This window comes from Nilaparvata lugens, chromosome 7 (genome assembly GCF_014356525.2).
Source record: "Nilaparvata lugens isolate BPH chromosome 7, ASM1435652v1, whole genome shotgun sequence".
In the NCBI taxonomy this organism is placed as follows: Eukaryota; Metazoa; Arthropoda; class Insecta; order Hemiptera; family Delphacidae; genus Nilaparvata; species Nilaparvata lugens.
The window spans coordinates 39,339,488-39,362,371 of NC_052510.1; the positions used below are offsets into that span (position 1 = coordinate 39,339,488).

General features: G+C 32.7%; 2 protein-coding genes across 3 annotated transcripts in view; both read right to left on the reverse strand.

The window, feature by feature from the left end:
• Nucleotides 1–22,884, reverse strand: part of LOC120352407 — a 125,916-nt gene that overhangs the window by 20,756 nt on the left and 82,276 nt on the right. The gene's annotated exons all lie outside the window — the stretch shown is intronic.
• Nucleotides 7,889–17,409, reverse strand: LOC111046843 (cAMP-dependent protein kinase catalytic subunit 1). Its single transcript, XM_039432724.1, has 2 exons — nucleotides 15,788–17,409; nucleotides 7,889–11,722 (listed from the first exon to the last, which is right to left on the reverse strand). The coding sequence occupies exon 1, from the start codon at nucleotides 16,948–16,950 to the stop codon at nucleotides 15,892–15,894; it is 1,059 nt and encodes a 352-aa protein (XP_039288658.1). The 5' UTR covers nucleotides 16,951–17,409; the 3' UTR covers nucleotides 7,889–11,722; nucleotides 15,788–15,891.

The window sequence follows — 22,884 nt, forward strand, 5'->3', positions numbered from 1 at the left end:
ATGATCCAATGAGCTTTGGTACGCTAAATGTATCTACAGTAACTATATGGTTGTATAATATACAGGGTGATTCTTAATTATGGTAAAATAATTTAATACGTGATAGTAGAGGTAAAAATAAGAAAAAAAATCTTATACACATATACCCATAAACGCTTCATTAGCGAGCTATACAGAGTGAAAGATTTCGCCCGGAATTCAGTTCCTCTGGTGAAATACACCGATGCTGAATTGTTTGGGGACTAGTTTTTAAAAAACGTATGGTGGATTCATATGGAAAAATATATGAAAAACTGAATAAAACTAGTCTGGGAGCTGTAGTGTGAGTATTTTTGAGACAAAAGTTGAAATATCCAAGAAATCTAAGTAGAAAAACACAGACTTCTACGTTTGATGCCCAATAACTTTCTTTAATGACCTGTAAACAAATATTTTTTTGAAATAAAAATTGTAGATAATTTAATTCTGAAAAGAATTATGTAAGCTGTGTAAACTAAATTCAAATAAAAGTTTAATAAAATGTATTCTAATGTAGTACATTACATCACAAAATTTTGCTGTTTTATGAGGAGAGAACTAATAACTCATAGGTTGTAGCTGATAGCAAATAAAATATTCGGTTTTTTATGAAAAGTTTGATTCTTATATGAAAGTAACATATTATCGAAATGACATTAAACTTTTACCAAAAGACTGAAGATGATGATCAAAGTGACCTCCGTTGTTCAGACGTCTTCTCATCGATTGTCGGACCCGTTCAAATATTCCAGGAGTCTGCTTTATCATTCCTATTCCGTTCAAAATCATTAATCGGAGTTCTTCAATTGTATCAATCGGAGTATTGTATACTAAGGTTTTCAAGTGTACCCAAAGATAAAAATCCAAAGGATTCAAGTGTGGTTACCTAGCTGGCCATGGTACTGGCACACCTCGGCCTATCCATTGATTTGGACTGAAGTGTGCTGGAGATCCATCATGCATAAACCAAATGTATTGGCGCAACTGAAGAGGTACATCTTCAAGTAAGATAAATAGCTCCTCTCTCAAAAAGTTTGAGTAGATTATGCCATTAAGCCTGGGAGAAAGCTCGAACAGAAGTAGATGATCTCCTATGATTCCTGCCCAAATGTTTACTGAAAACTGATGTTGTGGACGATTAGGATTGATGGCATGAGGATTTTCATCTGCCCAAATATGTTGGTTGTGGACGTTAACGATAGCTGTTCTTGTAAAGTGTGCCTCGTCGATAAATAAAACGGTTGTTTAAAAGTTTGGGTTAACAAGTTTTTCTAAAAGCCATCGACAAATACCAGGACGGGGAATACAGTCTCGTGGCAATAGAGTATGAACTTTCTGGAGGTGGTATGGATGTAATTGTTGCTCTTTTAGGATCCTCAAGATAATAGATTGATTGACATTAAACTGCACTAACAATTCTCTCGTGCTCTTCTCTGGATCTTCATAAATTTCATTAAGGCCAGTTTCACACGGCAGAGACCTCGCTCCTGGAATATCATATTACGGAAGATCATATTTCATATTTTGCAGCTCTCCTGTACTTTCACATGGGGATCTTACGAATAAGCCAACAGATCTAACAACTACGCCGAAAGTATGACTCATCACTTTTTCTCAAAGTCTAACTTCCTTAAAAATATAGATAGAAGATTTCTGATTTCGGATTTGGATTCAGCGACCCAAAATTCTTTAAAGCGTAAGTCCCATTTTCAAAAATACCCAAAAACAAGGGAGTTATAGCTGTTTTTAATATAGCTTTCCATTATCATATGATTATATAGTACGTACTAAGATAATAATACTCCTGCCTCACAAAGGGACAGGCAAAGGTTTTAAGAAGTTTTTGAACACCTGAGAAGTTTATACATAAACATTTTTAATTTTTAAAAGTTCTAGTTTTCAAAAAAATATTGAACTATGAAAAGATGAATCCAAATATGAAATCATAAATCATCTCCACTCATCACCCAATAAAATAGGAGGAAAAGGAATGTTGTACAGTAAAATTCACTGAATTTCAATTGTCATTCAACAATCCAATTTATCAGGTTCAAATCGTTGAATATCACTTTAAATTCCCAGCAATTATTGACTATTTTTTTACAATCAGAAAAATCTATTATGAACATACAGTATAAACATTGTGCTGATCTGAATCGATCTATGGTAATAGGAATTGAAAGAATAGAAAATGTCATGGCATTCCAAGTAGTGATGTCTGTGTATTAGAACTGCTGAGTTGATAATGCATACTGAAAAAAATCATGAATAGCTCAGACCAGCCTGGCCTGTGATGAACCTGTATAAACAATTCATAGAATTCTTTGAATTCATAGGAACGGTAGAAAAATCAATTTTACGAAAATCGATGTACATGTAACTGGATTTAGAAGATCAATACGATAATGTTCTCTATCACAATTTAATCATAGAAATGTTTAAGTGAAAACGTTGGGAGCAAACCTTCTGCCATGAGGAGACAAATAAATTTATGAAAAGCTTGATAGCTTGAATAGTGATCTGATATTTGTTACACGTTTTTATTCTAAGACATAATATGTCTTAGACTAATTTTAATGTTTCTTCAATCGGCAGGAAAACTTTGGTTTTTCAAAGTTATCTTACTCCCTTATTTTGGGGTATTTTCAGAAATCAAGATAAATAACCTACCAAATTTCCTACACGAATACAGTGTAAGTTGTATTATAATAGCTACAGTACTTACGTACTGTATAGTACAGTACCTGTTCGTTTTTACCGTATAATTATATGATAATAGAAAGCTTTATTAAAAACAGCCATAACTTCCTTGTTTTTGGATATTTTCGAAAACGGGACTTACGCTTTAAAGGAATTTGGGGTCGCTGAATCCAAATCCGAAATCAGAAATCTTCTATCTATATTTTTAAGGAAGTTAGACTTTGAGAAAAAAGTGATGAGTCAAACTTTGAGCAAACGTCGGCGAAGTTGTTAGATCTTGCCTCTGCTTGCCTCGAGGGGAAAAGACGTGACAAAACGAGGTTCCTGGATAGGAGTCACCATGTGAAAGACACGATTTGACTCAATGTACTTCGACAAAAAAACGTGAACACTGTTCAGTGTTCAAGTTGCACGTCTCCTATCGTGTGAAAGAGGCCTAAGAACTTGTTCCTTTAACTCAACAGTCCAAGTGGATCGGGGTCTGCCTGCATAAATGTGCTCTTTGGACATCAAAGAACCTGTTTCAGACAGACGTTGATGAATAGTGACAAAAAACCTCGAACTTGGACGTACTCGGTTAGGAAAGTTTTCTTGATACAAACGTCTTGCTTCAGTTCTATAAGGCCAGTTTCACACGGCAGAGACCTCGCTCCTGGAATATCATATTACTGAAGATCATATTTCATATTTTGCAGCTCTCCTGTACTTTCACATGGGGATCTTACGAATAAGCCGACAGATCTAACAACTACGCCGCCGTTTGCTCAAAGTTATGACTCATCACTTTTTCTCAAAGTCTAACTTCCTTAAAAATATAGATAGAAGATTTCTGATTTCGGATTTGGATTCAGCGACCCCAAATTCTTTAAAGCGTAAGTCCCATTTTCAAAAATACCCGAAAACAAGGGAGTTATAGCTGTTTTTAATATAGCTTTCCATTATCATATGATTATATAGTACGTACTAAGATAAATAATACTCCTGCCTCACAAAGGGACAGGCAAAGGTTTTAAGAAGTTTTTGAACACCTGAGAAGTTTATACATAAACATTTTTAATTTTTAAAAGTTCTAGTTTTCCAAAAAAATATTGAACTATGAAAAGATGAATCCAAATATGAAATCATAAATCATCTCCACTCATCACCCAATAAAATAGGAGGAAAAGGAATGTTGTACAGTAAAATTCACTGAATTTCAATTGTCATTCAACAATCTAATTTATCAGGTTCAAATCGTTGAATATCACTTTAAATTCCCAGCAATTATTGACTATTTCTTTTTACAATCAGAAAAATCTATTATGAACATACAGAATAAACATTGTGCTGATCTGAATCGATCTATGGTAATAATAGGAATTGAAAGAATAGAAAATGTCATGGCATTCCAAGTAGTGATGTCTGTGTATTAGAACTGCTGAGTTGATAATGGATAGTGAAAAAAAGTCATGAATAGCTCAGACCAGCCTGGCCTATGATGAACCGGTATAAACAATTCATAGAATTCTTAGAATTCATAGGAACGGTAAAAAAATCAATTTTACGAAAATCTATGTACATGTAACTGGATTTAGAAGATCAATACGATAATGTTCTCTATCACAATTTAATCATAGAAATGTTTAAGTGAAAACGTTGGGCGCAAACCTTCTGCCATGAGGAGACAAATAAATTTATGAAAAGCTTGATAGCTTGAATTCTCCAGTGATCTGATATTTGTTACACGTTTTTATTCTAAGACATAATATGTCTTAGACTAATTTTTAATGTTTCTTCAATCGGCAGGAAAACTTTGGTTTTTCAAAGTTATCTTACTCCCTTATTTTGGGGTATTTTCAGAAATCAAGATAAATAACTACCAAATTTCCTACACGAATACAGTGTAAGTTGTATTATAATAGCTACAGTACTTACGTACTGTATAGTACAGTACCTGTTCGTTTTTACCGTATAATTACATGATAATAGAAAGCTTTATTAAAAACAGCCATAACTTCCTTGTTTTCGGATATTTTCGAAAACGGGACTTACGCTTTAAAGAATTTGGGGTCGCTGAATCCAAATCCGAAATCAGAAATCTTCTATCTATATTTTTAAGGAAGTTAGACTTTGAGAAAAAGTGATGAGTCATCCTTTGAGCAAACGTCGGCGCGTAGTGTTAGATCTTGCCTCTGCTTGCCTCGAGGGGAAAAGACGTGACAAAACGAGGTTCCTGGATAGGAGTCACCATGTGAAAGACACGATTTGACTCAATGTACTTCGACAAAAAAACGAGAACACTGTTCAGTGTTCAAGTTGCACGTCTCCTATCGTGTGAAAGAGGCCTTACTGTGTCCCATCCCATACATTAAATGAACGTTAGCTAATTCGGAGTATGAATAATGTCTCAAGTTACCTGCCGTTTTTTAAAAAGTTAACACTCAACACAAAAAAGTAAAGTGAAATGGTTACAAATAACTGGTTAATAGATTAAACAAAACACACAGCGCGGTTACAGTAGGCCTAACTTACAGTTTGTTGTTTTGTTCAACAGTGAGCTAAAATATTTCTGACAATAATAATTTTCAGCTGATAATTTTTTTTTAATATTTTCTTATTTAAAACAAAATAAATCAGCTGTTTTGGAACAGCTGTTATTTAAATCCATGTTTTATTTGCAATCAGCTACAACCTATGTATGAATATTATTAGTTCTCTCCTCATAAAACAGCAAATTTTTGTCTACACAGCTTACATAATTCTTTTCAGAATTAAATTCTCTACAATTTTTATTTCGAAAAATTATTTGTTTACTGGTCATTAAAGAAAGTTATTGGTCATCAAACGTAGAAGTCTGTGTTTTTCTACTTATATTTTTTGCATATTTTAACTTTTTTCTCAAAAACTACTCTCACTACAGCTCCCTGACTAGTTTTATTCAGTTTTTCATATATTTTTCCATATGAATCCACCATACGTTTTTTAAAAACTAGTCCCCAAACAATTCAGCATCGGTGTATTTCACCAGAGGAAATGTTTATAAGATTGTTTTTCTTATTTTTACCTCTATCACGTATTAAATTATTTCACCATAATTAAGAATCACCCTGTATAACTATATTATATAGTTACTGCACATGTATCGAGCACAAACATCTCAGATGAAGAGATTATTGATTTTAATGGACAACAAATTATTCATTTAGTCATTGAAAATATTATATTGTTGCCATTTTTTATTCAAGTGATAATTATAAGTGAAGATGCTCACATACTAGCAATAAACAATAATTTCTGTACGTAATTTCAGTGATAATAAATTATGGTTTATGATTGAGGATGAGATTATTGATAAAGCTTTCATACTTCATTCAATTATTCTGAGTAGCCCCATAATTGTTTTGCAGTAATATAATAAATAAGAGGTCATATCACAATGAGTCATGATGCCATGGATAATCTCAATCAGCATTCCAAACATATTCCATATTATGTGTATATAATGAGATAAACATTACGGGTAATTCAATAGAAATCAGAATATTGATTCCAATGAATGAGAGGTCAATAAGACAAACGAAAATAGCCTACATGAAGAATATAGCAGTAATTAGGTTGAATTGATGAATAGGTACTAATACCTAATCGTAGATTAAAAATAATAACAATTTTGGTGGTAAATATATGACTGTTTTTGATTTTCAGTAATGTAGATCTAATTTCCTCGAAACCATTTTTGGAAGAATTATATTTAAATTCGTTAGTGGTTTTAGTATTTCAGACTTTTTCATGAATTTTCAATTCATGTAACCGTTGGTCGAAGTCATGTTGAACGGTATTAGATTTTACATTTATATTTTATTCTCTTTCTATTTTTTCATTTTCATTTCTAAAAATAATTAATAGATGATTTTGGATTTCAATTAAGACTTAGTGACGGTTGCACAAAAGCCCTTCAAGTTTTAATCGTGATTAATTCTACGAGAACCAATCAGAACCAAACGTCTTATCAAAAAGACCTTCTCTGATTGGTTATCGTGAAAATAATCACGGTTAAAATTCAACCGGCTTTTGTGCAACCGGGCCTTAGCCTAATTACTGAGATGGTTATTGTTCAATTGGATACTACAGTTTATTTTACCCAAAGAATGTGTTAGAGCTTAGATCCACAAAGTTTTTAGGTCTAAAGAACAGAGAAATTTCAACTGTCTGGAAAAAAAATTTGTATCATTTACAGTTTAGTGAGAATCTTGTTTGGGAGAAATGATACAAAAAACATTGAGTCGGAAAAATTATTCTTTTCTCAGTACGGTACAGGAAACACACGGCTGACCATTACACTGGGGTAAGATTATTTTTATACAGCCCGCAGGTAGAAACAATTTTTTTTTTATTGGAAACACAAAAACTGTTCGCGTTTTTGAGACTACTCAATTACTGGTAATATAGCTCTGTCCTCTGTGCGAATTAAATTGATTGTAACTCAACATATACAAATTTGTACTTGAGGGTCATTGTATACCGTATTCGATTTGAGAATGTAAAATAAACCTGAGTAAGTTTTATGGGTAACTGGTTACAGTGTATGTAACGTACCGTAAGCAACAACAACTATGATCTGACTGCATTCTTCTCTGACACCTACACAAGCATTAAAATCTTAGTTCTAAATCTCTTCATAACAGTACTCAATTCATATTATAGTAATATATTTTATTTTTATAGTCCAACTTTCTTTAACCATTTATGACTTGTCAGTAAGTCAATTTAATGAAATACAGTACTGTACATTTATTAAAATGGATTAAAAATCTTCAAGTAACCTTTTTATATAATTATGTTATTGATTCACAACATGGCGTTTAGGATATTTGAAGATTTCTATTTCATTTGAATAATTTTAGTAGCCCAATAAAGGAGAAGTGGATACTGTATAAGATTGACTTTTTGATAATCTGTAAGATTTACGTTATAAATATGTTCATAAAATAATTTTGTAATATGTCTTCAGTCGTGATCATCGAAGGACCACAAGGATACTACAAGACGCACTCGTGAAATAGGCTAAGGAAATAAAAATTATTATTTGCACAAAACTCTAAAACAGCACAGAGAATTTTGCGTTTTGCAAAATTATTATAGGACAGTAGATTGGTATTTGGGTAGTAATTGTAAAGAAAAAACAAGTAAATAGAAACGAACGGTCAAAACAAATTGTATTTTTCAATAATAATATTTATCTATTATTGAATTTGAAAATACTGAAAAACATTTTCCTAAGGAGGCAGTTTGTAAATCTCAACTTTTCGACAGTGGTTTCCATGATAAATAAGATACAATAAACGTTCTATGGCACAGTACATGTATAATAGTGGTAAATTCCATTCTGATTGAAGCCGTACAGAAACTCGACATTTTTCGAGAAATATCCTTTCATTTTACAAACATTGAACAATTCCATTTTACAGTCAATTTCATTTCTTCTATTGTCATTTTTAAGACGATTTCTCAACAAATTAACATATGAAAAGCAAATACTACTGTACTGATCAAGTAAATTGACAGGCATTGTTGTTTTATTGTTCAAGGTATTACAGTATAACAAATTCATACTATAGGATTGAGATGATAAAAGTAATTGATAACTCCCATTGAGAGCAAAACTGATTTTGAATCACTTTTTATTAGAATATATAGCTTAGTTCCTTCATGAAAAATAATTACAGTATTTGGAAATGATGGAATCATATAATTTTCTTTCTTAATAATTATTTTCACCAAAAATGTATCAGAGTATGTATGATACACCAAATGTATCACCAATTATATCAGAGAATTCTCAAAATGAATCCTCTATCATACTTGCATAAAAACAAAAATTAATCTTTACAGTGGGACATCTGAATACTTTTCAAGAGTTACAAATAACTTCAAAATTATTGTTTACCGATGGCAGAAATTTATCCCTAAACAAATTGTAAATTCTGTAACAAGACAGAGTTTCTGCGATACGGTACTTCAGTGATTTTGAGCCATAATTGACTCTCTTTGTAAACTAGTACAAGTGGACAAGTGTATTTACTCAGGATTATAATTATTATCCGATTTTGGTATTGTAACAGATCACCTTACTTATATCTGAAAACAAGACACACTTTGGAACAAATCAGTAGTAAGTTTATTAATAAAATAAATTGAGCATGAGAATGGATAAAAGACAAAATAAACATATTAATCTCACGACAATAACCAGTTTTTCAATAATATTATTTACAGACCTCTCATATTAGTTAATCAGTAATTTTTATGCTAGTGACTACATGCAGTTTTAGAAAATATACTTTTTAATTACAGTAGAGTTCTCAATCTTATATTGGCTTTTCAATCAATAATACCATATCGGAAATGATTCATGTAGACTACTAAAAGGATACATGCTCTTACAAAGTAAAATCCTCGATTAAACTCTAATGGAAGATATTTTAGGATATAATTTAATAAATTAAATATTTAAATAAATTGCATTGCTGACTTGCATAACTATTACTGAAAAAACTGTCAATTCGAGCTTATAAAACAGCATCTTTAATGTTCAACATCATCATAAACTTGTGAAATCATATAATAAAACTCAACAACAATATTCCTTCAATAATTAAAACAACCTAATCGTAATTTACGCAACAAATTATACACAATGTATAGTAAAATAATAATTGAAAACATATAATACACATTATTTTAACAACTTAGACTATAAGTAATTATTAATAAAATTAAACTAATATTTACAACAGCATTAGGTACTGGTACATATACTGGTTCACATCTACACTGTGTCAAACTAGAGAATTCCTAGTTTCATTGTTTTTAGTTTTGAGTTTAATGAGACAGAGATGGCATATGAATTATACCAATCAGTGCAGAAATAGATGATGCAGAAGAAATATGAACAAAATACTTTGCTAAGCATTTAAAAAGTATATTAGAATAAATATATATAGTTATAGTGTTATAATGATAATCAGTCTATTCTCATCCAAAACCTGAAAAGTAGCCAGTTAATTTTTAAATGATTTTAAAACCCTGTCTGACCAATAGAACATAAAACTCTTTTCAAGGACGGATCCTAGTAGAATTTTCACAAAGCTAAAAAGGAAATTTTCGATTTCCAGTTATTTCAGCTTAGTGATATGCAATGAAGCCTATAATGACAATTCGCAATTTACTGTAAAACTGAAAAAGGCAATGAGAATTAATAAATTCGGCATAATAAACCAAATCATTTTTGTTGTGTAATGTGTTTAAACTCTTTTGATATTCATTTCAATGAAGATTTCAATATTCATTTAATTATATTGCGAACATTAATAAATATTCCAATTCGAGGGTTGAAAAGTTATTTTTCAAATTACTTTTCTGCATCATCTTTTCCACAGAATTTAATATAGTTAGAGAACGTATTTCTGATTTAGCAGATTAAAACCTGATGGTTGAAATGCACAGCATTGCATTGCAATTGTACAATGCAAAAGCATATTGACTAGTAAGGCAAAAATAACTAATAGTAGAAAACAATATTTTCGAAGTGAAAATAATGTAAAACATCTTCACTCTATGATAATTCCGGGCACATAAAAATCGATATCCATTTTATACAGTAATTCAGATTTGAAGTTGGAGTTGAAACCAGTAGAAATAGTGAAGTACCAGAAAGTTTCGTCAAATTTCAAAGAGTGTTGAAACTCCAGACATCAAATAATAGCTAATTTATTATCATCCATACCATCAAATAGTTGATTGTACACGTTATTAAACAAATATTTATGACGGATCGTGTTATTGAATTTATTGAATACAATTGTCAATTGACAACAATCCACTTTTAATAATAACCCTTTTCATTGAATTAAAATCCAACGGTGCATGATTTTAGTACAATATAAGTTCAACAGTATTTTTTATTATTGACCACAGACCAAAGTAGGCCTACTGAGATACGTAATATGAAAATAATATTGTAAAGACTGGAAAAGGTAGTATTTTACTGTAGTTATAGTGACCCAAGTTTTGAGCTACTGCAAGTACGTAATGAGATTCAAAAAACTCTGAACACCGAATCTAACAAATAAAGACTGCTAAGTCAAGACTGATTAAAAAACTCCTCTCTAATGTTTTTGGTTAACAGGCAACACATTATTATCTCACTAATAGCTTCCATCAAAACATCAAATCAATACTAAACGGAAATTAGTCTATGAATAGTTGGAGGTACAGTACGAGAAATTTTAATAATTATAGGAATAAAAACTCTAACACTAATTATAAACTTCCAAATACCAGGTATAATTCTGGATGCTAGATTCTGACCTACACTCAAAAAATATAATAGTACGATGACACCAGAGTTCTTCACAAATCAACTCATCTATCAAGCATTATTAAATAAACTCCTATGCAGTTATCTTATCACACATAAAATAACGAAAGATCCGATTATTCAAATGCTATAAACTACTTTGTTATTTCGTTTTTAATATTTAAATTATCTTCAACTGGGTGTCAGTCCTGGAAGCATGGTAAGAGTTTAGTGTAGTAACTACAGGTTCCAATAAAATAATATTTTGAATTTCATCAAATATATAGAAAAATATAAATCATGTGCATGCCTTTAATAATAAAATAACTAAGAGTTCTTGTTTGAAAATCACTCGATTTCATCTAAGACTGGGGAGTTTTTAAAGCATGTGATGGTTACTTGATCTATTTTTGCTCTCAAAGTTAGGACAAATTTACTCATCAAGTCAAATTTCATATGATAAGTGGATTGGATAACATCACCAATGGATAAAGTTAGTGAGCCGAACTAGACAAGAGTACTTGCTGCAACGCAACTGGTGGTAGTGGTTGTACAGTACAGGTGGAGCAGAGGTAGACCACTCACTCAGTCACAGTTCACAGTGCTGTACTTGTTCAGCATACACGGCTACTCATTCATTTCACTCGTTACAAAATACTCATTTACCTAGATAGAGAAAAGATAATAGTTATTGTGATCATCAGTCTGCAGGATAAGCCAGTATGCAAGGTTATGTTGACAGGAAACGTTCAATTTTACACGCACACCATTCAGTTACAAATTATTGAAAAACGTTCACTTTTCTCATTATAAATAAAGTTCACTACATTGATCAAACACTGCACAAGATCGAATATACAAGTCCTTACGGCGTTGTCAGAGACGTCATATGAAAACAACATAACCTTTAAATTTTTACCTAAAGTTCTTAAGAGCTGATGAATACTATAAAGTAGGCTATATTATATATTTATATACTGTTAATGAATTTATGAAATATACAGGGTCACACGTTTCTTTGATTGTGTTATGAATTTACTATAAATTCATATAATGGTCATCATTTATTTGCAACAATAAATTCGGGTAACGTTATTTTTATTATTATACACATTCTTAGCTTGAATCGTCAATTTTCATAAAGTCAAAACTTTAAATTGTTGTTTGTCATGTATGAAATAGTAGTAATTTACAATCATCCATTTAAGTTATTTAAATCCGTTCTTCAAGTATGAAGTTCAGTTAATCATTCTGAAACACAAATTATATACGAAAAATTTAAAACAACTGCTTTTTTATGTAGAATAAAATTGCAGTCCTTGATTGATGATAACCGAATTATTGGACTAATTTATATAATTAAAATACATAATATTGTAAATAGTACTGCCAAATAAAAAAAGGCAAATTTTGAAAATATTTGATAAACTAGACCTTTTGAAGAGTTTTTCTAGGTATGGAGCAGTTTTGTGCAAGTGATTGGCTCAAATATTTGTGAGTTCTACATCAAGGAAAAAACTAAACATTTGAATTAACTCTCTAAGTAAACACACTTTTTATGTACCTAATATGATATGCAATCTGACACAACATATTAATGCTTCTACATATTTCAGATTGTCACAAATATACCTCTAATTCAATATTTATTATTCATGTTTTACTACAATACAGATGCGTTGCTGTTTCATACCAGAGCACATAATTATTATTTCTACAGTTTTGGAGACTCAACCCTGAAAATAGTATTACCTTTCCTTAATTTAATCATAATTTCCCCATCTTTATCACAAGGTTATCTATCATAAGAAAATAGGTTTACCATGATGAGAATGCAGGTCTATATATTTTTGAAGCTCTAGACTACATAGATAAGGATTTAATGTTTGAATGATCATCATATTCATACTTTCATAGCTAAAAGCCATAATATAATATATTCAAACTTGTCAAATAGAGCTCGAGTTTTCAAAAATTTTCGAGATACCGGTAGTTATCACAGCCATATAAAAAATTGCATCCTACATATTTATTTTTATTGAACCTTGGAATAAAGTATGAGATTTGGATTTTGGGAAATTTTAAGGCTTCTCTACACATTATCGAGAGTAGCCTATACCGAATTGAACGGAATTCGACTCATTTGGTTGAAAAAATACTAGCAGAACTGTATTGTATAAATAGTTTGAATTTATAAGTAGGCTATAACAGAATTAATTAGAAAATTATTTTAATAACAGTTTTCATTCAATTTTCATTCTTTATTATTTAAAATAAAGAATTACTTGATATAATTAGGTACCGTACCACATTCACTCAAATCAAAACATGCATAAATGATTATTTCAAGTTGTATGGAAGTTTACTTCTCCAATATCACTTTAAAATATGAAAAGGAGGGAACAAGCTTACTGCCTTTCAAATCTTTCTGCTCCAATATTCCTAAACAAATTGCTATTTATTTGATGAATACTGGGTGATGTAATGATATTTATCGTGAGCATATTACTGTACCTAATATTATTGATGAAAAAGAAAACAAGGCACATTGGAAAAATTAAAGTACCGTACAGTAGTTGAATTTTCTTCACTTTTTGTGTAGTTGAGAAGTTAATATTGTGTTAATTATTCATATTAAATAAAAAGACTAAGAAATATTCAAAAACCACAATTTTATTAAAAGTCTAAAGACCGGTTCCGGTTTTTACACCATTATTAGGGATTGACAATGGTGTAACAACCGAAACCAGTCTTTCTACTTTTAATAAAATCTGTGGTTTTTGACAATTTCTTAGTTTTTTTATTTAATAGTAGTTGAATCTTGTTGCAGATTAAATATTGTTGCAAGAAAATATTTTATTTATAAATAAATAATTATTTATTGTGTTTCTGTATTTCTTGGCTTCTCATGTTTGAAATTTGGTAGATCTGTAGAGGAAGAATCAACAGTATTTATGACTTATTATCGCATCATTGATAATAATAATATTCATCCTGGTAATAACAGGAATGAATAATTGAGGATTAAAAATTGGTTGATAGTTTTAGAGGTCAATAAAAGGTCACCAATAGAATAAATTATACTGCAAGGGCTTGTCATCCTAATTATACTTAGATCTATTATTATTTAACTTTGGACAAAGTTTTTAATTTTTATCATCCTTTCCATGCATATAGCCTTGCCATTAATTTTTGGATTTATCAGAGGTCTGAACAAATATATCTGACAAAAATCAATTGATAAGTACTTGGTGAATCAATAGAATACTACCAGGAAAAAATTCTATTTTTTAGAATAATTGTTTACTCCAAGACTCAATAAATATCTACTAAGTAAACAAATCAAAACTAAACTCATGATAATCTTATTATTTACACTCCATAATAATCAGAAAACATCATTTTCTGATTTTATTTGAATGAATCATTTTATTAAATTGATTCAAAACTGAATGTCAAGTGTTATGTAAGCCCAATCAACTAACAAATTCATGAGCTAACAATAAACATTAAATCCGAGGGAAATTCTTAGGCTGGTTAAAGTTTTTTAAGGAAAAAATAAATGATAATTATTTTAATTATATAGCCCTGTTTTCAGGGGCTCTTAGCAGTATTAGCCTAATTCAGATTCTCTAGGAACTAGGCATGTAGATATTATTACATAATAACACAATCATTCAATCCCTTGGAATATTCAGCTTTACTTGCATAAATTAGAAATTATCAGTAGAATAGATTGTCAGTGTTTAGAGTCATTCTTTTGTTGTTTTTTAGGTGACTTGGGATGGCTACATATCAAGATAATATATTTGAATATTACCTGAATACAGTATGTCTAGTGTCTGTAAAATGTAATCTATTAAAAATTAAATTATGCAATTTTGGGAATAACCACAGCCTACTATAGATGGAGTAGGCCACTTATCTAAAGTAAGCCATGGAATAACACATGACATTATTTACTAGACACTAGACTGTGGAAAAAGCCATTCTCATGCTAGATGCATGTCAAATATGCAACTGACATGAATTTATTGATTTTGTAAAACTAGTGAGCTGAATTATACAACTATGACTTCTTTTTTCTGAAGAGAAATTGAATTTACAATTAAAATTATTATCACTTGATAGGGATATCAATCTTTGTTTCAGCCATTTCCTGTCCATATCACAAATGAATCGCATCTTTAAATTAATAATGAATTAAGAGCACAGAACTTACATGATACGGTTTAGCTTTAATTTTCTAAAATACACTTTTTAAGTTCAAGTGGGTGTTTAATAGAATCTTGAATTTACATTCAGCCAACCTACAAAATGTAGAGTAGTTCTTCTAGACTGAAATAATTTGAATGAGTGCCAGCAGATAGTAGGTGGAATTCACTGTTGGAAAATATGCCAATGAACTTATTGGATCAAATCTATCCAATATCTGGGTATGATAATGACAATCCCCAACCTACATTCTCCTATATTTCCTATCATTCATAGCGATAGCATGTAATTTAGCAGAATTTTGTAATATAGTTCGGATTTAAATAAAAAATGGATGATAGTTACTATTGTCAACTTTATAAAAATGAAATAAGTTAGTTACGGGCATTATGTATTAAGTTATTCGATTTGTTTAGATGTTGGATTAACGAAACCTATAACATGTACGTAGGCTATAGTCTATTCTATTGAGGACAAGTACCGTATTGCAAATGAGATGTGATATGACATTATTACCGTATTTGACGACAGGTGAAGTGAACAGACACGTGGTTGGTGGATCCCTGCTCTGCTGTCTGCTCACAGGTCAGTATCAGTACATCATCATCACAAACTATAATTCAAAACTCGGCAAACTCCTTGGCACATTTCTCTGTCGACGAGATTCGTAGAGCTTCCTCCTCATAGTCATCGAAGTTGCTGGTGTCGCCGGGCCCCTTGCAGCGGGGTACGAACGGCGCTTCGATCTTCTTCTGGAAGACAGCAATCCAGTCGGTGGACGCGAACCACTTGTGGCCCTTGATGTCGTTGACGCCGTTCTTGAGGTTGCCGTATCGCTTGGTCAGGTCCACTTGTAGCAGGTTCCTCAGCAGGTCCTTGAGGTCTGAGCCGAAATGTGACGGGAATCGCACCTTGCCCGACACGATCTTCTCGTAGATCTGGATCGGCTGGTCGGCGAAGAACGGAGGGTAGCCGGCTGCCATTTCATACACTAGGACACCAAGTGCCCACCAGTCGACAGCCTTATTGTAGCCTTTACTCAGGATTATTTCTGGAGCTAGGTATTCGGGTGTCCCACATAACGTCCAGGTTCTTCCTTTGACTCGTTTGGCGAATCCAAAATCTGTCACCTTCAGGTAGCCCTGCGAGTCGATCAGCAGGTTTTCAGGCTTCAAATCACGGTAGATGAGGTCTAGGTAGTGCAAATACTCAAACGCTAAAACTATCTGGGCGGCATAGAACCTTGAATGTGGCTCACTAAACCGACCGACTTTCCGTAGATGTGAAAACATTTCGCCACCTGGTACATACTCCAAAACCATATATAAATTTGAATTGTCTTTAAAATGAAATCTGAGACTCACCAGGAAAGGAAAACTGATGGCTTGTAGGATTCTTTTTTCGTTTAATGTGTGTTCTACTTGCTTCAATTTGACGACTTTCTGCTTATCTAATATCTTCATGGCGTAGTACTCCTTGGTTGGTTTGTGTTGTACTATCATAACTCGACCGAAAGAGCCTGTACCTAATGTTTTTATCCGATCGAAATCGTCGAGAGAGGCTGTGTTGGTAGGGTTCTTCTTCCATTTCTCCTCGAATTCTTCTTTGGCTTGGTCTAAGAATTCCTTAACACTTTCTGCTGAATCACCCTTTTTGTTAGCCGTAGCGGCATTGCCCATGGTTTTAACTTTTACGCCTTCCAGGGCTCCCAATGGCTTTATTCAACCCTTCTTCGCACCAACCTACCAGAACCAGCGGTTCTGTTTTGACGTATTATCACTGAACCCCAGCGAAGGCCGACCCCTATATTTTGAATTACTGTTCACCTACCTCTCAACACATCCTTGCGAATATCACCGTCATGACGAAACCACACTTTGCAACTATAAACGCACAATATTATTATCACAGAACACCTAATAAAGCATTTATCCTATGGCTTATCGACGAAGCAGACACTTTGCAAACTACAATATGGCTTCCAAACCCCGGATTTCGATGTAAGACGACGACCGAACTGGGTAATGGATGCAGACGGGTCAATTTTGAGTTACGATTACAGTCGCCAGGCAGCAGCACTGCACGGCCACGAGTGTTCGCAAGCAGGGAGATGCTGCACTCTTGTAGCTTTCAAACCAACTACGAGTTGACAGAAAACTTGCTACGGGAGGTGCTGCCATCTGTGATTTTGATCGATGTTATTGTGAAGCTCTGAACAAAGAGGGACTTTCACATCTCGTAGAACAAGAGCAAGGTCATTGCGTTCATTGGCCGCCCGGGCGCCCGCTGGCTGCTTTGCCGGTATGGGCATGGGCATTTGGGTACAGGTATACGGCACCCGCATTTACACTTTTCAGCTTCCTCTCTATATTTATTACATTTTATAATTATTTTACTTGCACAAAAATAAGCTACCAAAGTGAGCTTTTAACTTGAATGAAAATTTTACTGTATGCCTACCAAACAAAATTATAACAATGTCTATTAAATTATTTTAATCATTAATGATAATCATTGTTATTAATAATGTATTAGATCATGACTATATTGATTGTTATTGATAATCTGCCAATATCGTACCTTAACTTAAAAGAATTGGAATTTAAAAAATGAAAAAAAATGTCGAATCACAAAAGAGCAATGGTTTAATATCGGAGTAGGCCTACATTTTCAGCAATGGTTTAATAATTATCGGAGTAGGCCTATCGTCTTATTTTAAGTTGCGCAAAAACGTGTGTTGAATCATTGGAAAATTGAATACAGTAGTAATCATCTCCCCCCCCCCCACCAATGACGCGTACCTCCAAAGTTTCGAAAAAAATCACGGTATGCGGGTAAGGATAATTATTATAGATACCAAACAACACACACCCCCCCCTCAACAAACAAGTGTATAGATCTAGGCACCCTCGTAATCATACCCCCGTGAATTTACATTCTATTGAAAATCCATATCAAAAACCAAAAAGTTATATTAATTTCAAATATCATGTAAGTTAGTAATGCCATGGTCATAATAATAAAGTAATCTTGTATAAGTTGTCTCTGGCCATGGTTTACAACTTTACATGAGCAAGCTTGAACCCGGAACTTGGAACTAGGGTATACTACAGTAACTATATATCCATGGTTATGTAGTTGGGTACTGTAGGGTATACTAGTAACTTGGAACTAGTAGTGAAGTAAAGATGAATCTATTCGATTTATCAATTAAATATTTATATCTGTATACAGCAGGACGAATACATAGATTTTGGACAGATCTCAGATTAGGAGCTATTTTTTTTTTTAAGAAAAGGAGGGAGCGAGCACATTTGCTGATGTGCAGGTGTGATGGCAGCTGCTCCCCATGGCCCGAACCAGGCAGACGGCAGACGTCTGCTTTGCTCTCTCGGTCTTTTGTGCACGTGGTCTCTTTCGACTATTCCTTTGAACGATCTCCTTTTCGATGTTGGCGCAACGATCAACACCCTTGTGCAATATGCAATCGGCAATCAACGAGCATAATAGAGGTCTTCGGATATCTGATGAATGTGATTTTAGTGCCCAAGGGGGCATGGCCCCCCCTTTGAGCTCAAAAAATTTTATATTTTAAACAGGACTCTATCAAAATGAATTTATGTTGGAAAAAAATATTCACAATGTAAATATCATTTTCTGAATAATATAATAAAATTTAATCCATTTGATAATATTCGTGAACCTATTTATAAATGTGATTACAGCACAGAGAAGAAGTAAGAGTTCCACTTTGTGATTGCAGTGATTTCAGTCAATTCTGGAAATCCATATGCATTGAGTAAGAGGAAAATATAATCTAAGAATATCCAAACTAGTTTTTTAATCTTTGTAAACAAATTTCTTAAGTTACTTTCTTGAGTTACTCAAAACTGTATGATAAATTTTAGGATCAATGGAACCTATGAAGCAACCAGCTTGAATATTGCGATAGTTTGTTGTTACCAGCATCTCAAAGCTGTATTTTCAGTTCTACTTCAACTGCACTGTATATCTATGGTTTCAACAGCCTGCATATATTGTCAACAATATATATAGCAGAAATAGCTGCATCTAAGTATATAAAATGATAAGATACCCGCGTCACCTAGCTAAATTAAACGACACCGCCGTCGCGAGTGCAATGACCTCACAGTACCTACCAGCCTCAGTGGAGGGGAACGATGCTTATAGAAGGAAATAGAGAAGAAGAAAGGAAGAGGAATAGCAAGAAAAAGGAAAACGAACCAGAGAAAGGTCGAGAAAGAGCATCACCAGTCGGTGAGATGAGAAGAATATTTCTCTCCTAGAGAAGAGTGAGCTCTGAGCAATAACCCTAGAAATACTGTTATTATAGTGGTTACGTCCACAGTACTCATATAGGCTAACACAAGACGATTATCAATTTCTCTCTAGTATAGTATTTGTAGTGTACAGTCTAGTATGAATATTTCTCAAATAGTTTCCAGATTCTCAGTTTGTGAAATACACTCTACAGGCAATCTTTTCCATGAGGTCCTTTGAATAAAGAAAGTACAGTAGTTTAATATTTATCTCTAAATAAATATAAAGCCCGTTTTGCGGGCTTATTTCATACGACACAATTGATAATTTAGTTCGTTTCCAAAGAATGAGAAAAAAAATTCTTACATAGTAGTATGTAGGCACATACAATAGCTGTATATATATTTTTTATATTTCTAGTCACATAGCATTAAAGTTTCATGAACCAGGCATGAGAGTTGTCTATTTTCATAGTTGACTTGAAACCAGAGAAGTGATATCTGGCAAGGAGTGTGGTTTTGATTGGGCATGTAGGCATGAAGTGCCACGGGCCAAATCCATTCTAGGAGACTGACTGGTTCATTCGCAGAAGATTACAATATTCTAAACTGCATTGCCGACTGTAATCAGCGTAGGATGGTCACGAATGGATATCGCCCCACGCCCCACGGCTCGTCTTCAGACACATCTAGCATGGATAAATAAGCAGTTGCCATTGCTTAAACATTACGAGCATTGTTTTACCATTGATCATTTTGATTTGATTTTTTCTATCTGAATATGTCAGTTTTCATATCCAAATTTCTTTTTTGGGAATGAACGTGACTGCTGGAATTAAAGAACCCTAAGTGTTTTGCAAATAGTTTGAAGGTTAAAAATAGTTTTTCTCTATATTATTATAAACAATTTCAAATCCTTTTCTCATTAGATATTCTCGAGCAACAGCAATAACATAAAAGTGCCAAGGATAAGTTGTCATAAATATACTATAATATTTCCCTTTTTACCTGAATATTCTCTGTAAAACCTCTTCCAATGAAACGCCTGTATAATTTTCCAGATGAGCCTACTCTGTAAATTTCTGCAAAATGTGCAGAGTTAATTTCTTCATAGATTATTGAAAAAATGATAGGATAAATAACACTGTTCGGTTTGTTTGGAAACCAGAATTGAGTGAGCATTTCATCTTTCAAGAATTTAGATCATAATTCCAAAAATAAGATGTCGAACTATTAGGGGAAAATATCTAGCCTATATTACGTTGATATTAAAGTAATAAGATTGAATTATCCAGTTTTTAACGGTTGGTGGGATATATTTAATCACTTTTTGATTGGTGAGATCATTTGGGATATTATTTATAATTTTTGGAGCAATATAAATGAGCTGTTTTCGAATTAGTGTGAAGTCTGAAACGTAACATTCGAATTTATTTTCATTGTATCTGGTTCTATGTGCTTCATTATTTATTTTTGGAAAGTTATTTCTACATCTATTGAAGTATTTAAAGATGCTAAGTACATATAGTTGGCGGATAGTCATGACTTTCAGATCATTAAAAGCATTTATCGAGGCGTATAGTAAGGGTCGATTTAAAATAGTCTTTATTATCATTTTTTGAACGGTTAATAGAGATGAAAGGTGAGAATTGAAAGTACCTCCCCAAATTACTAATCCGTATTGCAGTAGTGATTGAACTATTGCGAAGTAAATCATTCTCATTCTAGATACATTCAGTACAGACCTCAATTTATAGAATTTGTAAGATATAAATTTCAATCTATTGCAGATGTAATCAATATGCCTCTTCCACTTGAAGCCCTCCTCGATTATAACACCTAAATATTTCAAGTGGCTGGTTTTCTCAATCTCGGGACAATTACATTCGTCGTGATCATTACTTACATTACAATTTAAATGCAATCTAAGTTGGCAGTGAGTTACCTCATGACCTGTAATACTCCTAGAGAATGCAATGTATTTGGTTTTTTTAATATTTAGGCTAAGGGAGTTTACGTCTAGCCATCTCTTAAGTGTGGAGATGCCTCTAGAGGCATTTCTATAAACGTCTCGCCAAGTTCCATCCCCAAACAACAGTACCGTTTCATCCGCAAAAGAATAAACTTCACGACCATTGAGGTCTAACTTTAGTATATCATTTACATATACCAAGAACAAAATTGGGGAGAGTACTGTCCCTTGCGGTAGGCCGTAACCAGTAAGTGGAGTCTCACTACTGCTATTAAGTGATAAAACTTGTTTTCTAAGTGAGAGGTAGCTTTCGAATAGTTTCAATGTGATTCCTCTAATACCTACCCTATCTAGCTTGATAAGTAATTGACTATGACACACTGTGTCTTAGGCTTTTGCCAAATCCAGGAAGACAGCCAGAGTTTTTCGTCCTTTATTCAGAAGATCTGATACGGAATTTGAAAACTGTATTAGCGCATCATCGGTACTTTTATTATTTTGGAAGCCAAATTGAAGATTTTTTATTATTTTATTTGTGTCAAAGAATTTAGTAACTTGATTCTTGATTAGTTTATCCATTATTTTGGACAGGGAGCTCAGTAAACTGATTGGTCTATAATTTTCTGCCTGACTTCTATCGCCTGATTTAAATAAAGGTTTTATCTTAGCTACTTTGAACAAATCTGGAAAAATCCCTTTCTCGAAACATTTATTTATAATAAAAGTGAGTGGGAAAGCAATGTGATTAGCAATTTTCTTTAAAGTTGAACTATTAATACCGACAATACCTGGACTCGTATTATTTTTAGGTTTGATATAGCATTTATCACATCTATCTGATTAACTGGGTTTAAGAAGAACGAATTCAGTAGCCTGGAGTTGTCTTTCTTATAATTAAATTGGAATGCGGCTTGATTGTTATATTTCGGTATTTTATTTGCATATTTTTCACCAACACTAGTGGAATAAGAATTTAATTCATGAGCACTCAATTTTATGTCATCTCTTTCATCCCTACCCTTATCAATAAGTTCGTTAATGTATGGCCATAGTTTTTTGACGTTATTCCCACATTGACCTATTTTATGTCTATAGAAATCATCTTTAGTTCGACTGATCAAAGTACTCAGTAGGTTCCTATAGGCTTTAAATTCATTCTTCAAGCCAATGTTTGAAGGTTCTTTTTTCAATTGTTTAGCCATCCTGTATCTTCTATTGATAGATTCAATCAACCCCTGTGTAATCCATGGCTTTGATTGTCTTTTTTATGTTTTAATTTTATTTCCATTGAAGATAGGTGTATATAATATGTCAACTTATTTATAAATGTTTCAACCATTAGGTTCAGTGTATTATTATCA